The 3,265-nt window shown below is 39.2% G+C and overlaps 1 protein-coding gene across 1 annotated transcript in view; it reads left to right on the top strand.

Annotated features, from left to right (window-relative positions):
• Positions 1-503: 503 nt before the first annotated feature.
• Positions 504-3,265, top strand: part of LOC106533614 (membrane-bound O-acyltransferase domain-containing protein 2) — a gene marked incomplete at its 5' end in the record, with an annotated part of 11,386 nt that continues 8,624 nt past the window's right edge. The window contains 1 exon segment of the mRNA XM_014029983.1: positions 504-719. Coding sequence (XP_013885437.1) covers positions 504-719 — 216 coding nt within the window.

Genomic DNA, 3,265 nt, shown 5'->3' on the forward strand with positions numbered 1-3,265 from the left:
CAAATACGCACAAAAACATCAAAATTAGCACAGAAAAAGTACTATATAACATTTTAGACACATTCTAGACAGTTTATCAGCTAAAAAAAATGTTAATTTTGGGGTAAGTTACTCTTTAAGGTCTGAAGATCGATATCAGTCTACAGACTGGTGACCCTCTGCTCATCTTTACTTCTAAAATGTTCTTTATTTTTACACTGTTGATAAAGAAACCAGTTAGTAAGTGAGGTTAGAGCCTTATAGCTCCTGGAAACACTTCTTAATTGTGTTTCTGTTGTAATTCTAAATGATTGGTTCAAACATTGTGTTTCTTGTGAATAAGATGAAATCCTGTTTTCTGTTTATTTTTGCTGATTAATCGCAGAATATTAGATTGAATTAAATTATTCCAATGTGTTTATTTTGGTGGGAGAAGAGGAAAACAGCTTATGATGGAGAGGAGAAAGTGAAGTATTAGGAGGGAGGAGGAGGAGGAGGGGAGGGAGGCAGACAGACTGGGTGAGGAAGAGGAAGAGGAGGAGGAGGAACAGGAAGAACTGGGCAGACATTCAGACCCCCGGTGGATCCCGGAGCCTCCGCCGCCCCTCAGCCGCTCCATCCGGATCCACGCGCTGCCCCTCCGCGGAGCCATGGCCGACGATCGCGCTCCGTCCACGGCCTGCACCGGCTCCAGCCTCCTGCAGCCGGTCAGCGAGATGACCAACCTGCCGCTGGACCAGGTAGGACCCGGACCGGGGCCCGTACTCGGTCCACATCGGCCCGCGGGGCCCGAGCCTCGGAGCTCCGGAGCGGAGCGCTCAGGGTCCGCGGCGCGCTTCGCAACAAAAGATGCAGAAAGAGGAAGAGGGCGGGTGAGACAGGCCGTCCTACATGGACCCAGGCCTCGGATCCGGTCCAGCTGCGGGCCGTGGGGCAGGGTCTGAACGCGATCTGTGCGGGTTTGTGCGGAGGAACAGGAAGACGTGCGGGTCTGCAGCAGGTTTTAGGATCCGAACAGAGACCCAAACATCCTGTGGTCAGGATGATGATGATGATGATGATGGCTTCATCTATGAGGAAGAGGAGGAGGAAGATGATCAGCAGGATGAAAACATTTGACCAACAATAATCTGATCCACAAACAAACAAATAACCAGGAACAGTGTTTGTTTATTTATACACAAACATAAACAAATGTTGTTTACAGTTCAGACATTCCTGCATCTAATGTTTGTCTCTCTGAGGACATTTTAGCTCTGACTTTAGTTTATAACTTTATGAAGGATTTAACTTTATTTACCTCATTAAAATCATCAAAATTTCTTGAAATCCTTAAAACCTTTTTGTTCTTTGAATCCTCGTCAACATCTGTGTCCTTGTGTTAGTTTATGTGTCCACATGTGTCCATTTTTGTTTTTATATTCTTGTCCTCTTCATCTTTGACCCCACGTCTTCTGTTGTCTCTTTGTGTGACCTTTTGTCTCCATACATTGTCTCTGTTTACCCTCAGATGCCTCCATGCTACATTTTGTCCTCATGTCTCCTGTTTTCTTTATTTTCTGTCCCTGTTTCTGCTCAGTTTGTCTCTTGTTCTGGTTCTTTTTCTTCTGCTGACGTTAAAAGATCAGCTGATATTCAGCTCACTGTCATTATTGTGTTTGAGCTCAAATATTCCAATATATAAGTCCATCACATCACATGTACGTTTGATTTCAGCTTTAGCATTTTTTACACATTTTAGCTGCTGTTTTGCTGATTTTAGCATTAGCATTTGTTTTGCTACCATTTTCTGCTACATTTAGCTATCATTTTCCTAATCTGAATATGTTTTGCCAGCTTTAGCGTTTGTTTTTATCCAGACTTTTAATCCAGACTTTTAATCCAGACTTTTATTCCAGACTTTTAATCCGGACTTTTATCCAGACTTTTAATCCAGATCCTTTAATCCAGACTTTTATTCTGGACTTTTATCAAGGCTTTTTATCCAGACTTTTTATCCAGGCTTTTATTCCAGATTTTTATTCCAGTCTTTTAATCCAGACTTTTATTCCAGACTTTTATTCCGGACTTTTATACAGACTTTTAATCTGGACTTTTATCCAGACTTTTAATCCAGACTTTTATCCAGACTTTTTATCCAGACTTTTATTCCGGACGTTTAATCCAGGCTTTTATTCCAGATTTTTATTCCAGTCTTTTAATCCAGACTTTTATTCCAGACTTTTATTCCGGACTTTTATACAGACTTTTAATCCAGACTTTTATCCAGACTTTTTATCCAGACTTTTATTCCGGACTTTTAATCCAGACTTTTATTCCACACTTTTATCCAGACTTTTAATCTGGACTTTTATCCAGACTTTTAATCCAGACTTTTAATCCGGGTTTTTATTCCGGACTTTTATCCAGACTTTTAATCCAGACTTTTATTCTGGACTTTTATCCAGACTTTTAATCCAGACTTTTAATCCGGGTTCTTATTCCGGACTTTTATCCAGACTTTTAATCCGGACTTTTATTCTGGACTTTTATCCAGACTTTTTAATCCAGACTTTTATCCAGACTTTTAATCCAGACTTTTATTCTGGACTTTTATCCAGAATTTTTAATCCAGACTTTTATCCAGACTTTTTATCCAGACTTTTATCCAGACTTTTATCCAGACATTTTATCCAGACTTTTAATCCAGACTTTTATCCAGACTTTTTATCCAGACTTTTAATCCAGACTTTTAATCCAGACTTTTATCCAGACATTTTATCCAGATCCTTTAATCCTTTTTGCCAGCTTTAGCGTTTGTTTTGCTAATTTTAGCATTTGTTTTTCTGGTATACAAGTAGCAGAAGCCACAAGATTATCATCAGTTTTGCTCATTTTCGCAATCGTTTTGCTGATGTTACAATTTGTTTGGCTAATTGTATCCTTAGCATTTGATTTGCTAATTTTAGCTACTGTCTTATCTTCAGTTTTAGATTTAAGGTTGTGTTCTGCTCATTTTAGTTCCATGGGTGAACAGATATTGCTCGCCAGACTTTTTATCCAGACTTTTATCCAGTCTTCTAATCCAGACTGTTTATCCAGACTTTTTATCCAGTCTTTTAATCCAGACTTTTATCCAGACTGTTTATCCAGACTTTTATCCAGTCTTCTAATCCAGACTGTTTATCCAGACTTTTTATCCAGTCTTTTAATCCAGACTGTTTATCCAGACTTTTTATCCAGATTTTTAATCCAGACTTTTTATCCAGATTTTTATCCAGACTTTTATCCAGACTGTTTATCCAGA

Source organism: Austrofundulus limnaeus, unplaced genomic scaffold, assembly GCF_001266775.1.
Source record: "Austrofundulus limnaeus strain Quisiro unplaced genomic scaffold, Austrofundulus_limnaeus-1.0 Scaffold982, whole genome shotgun sequence".
NCBI classification, from domain to species: Eukaryota; Metazoa; Chordata; class Actinopteri; order Cyprinodontiformes; family Rivulidae; genus Austrofundulus; species Austrofundulus limnaeus.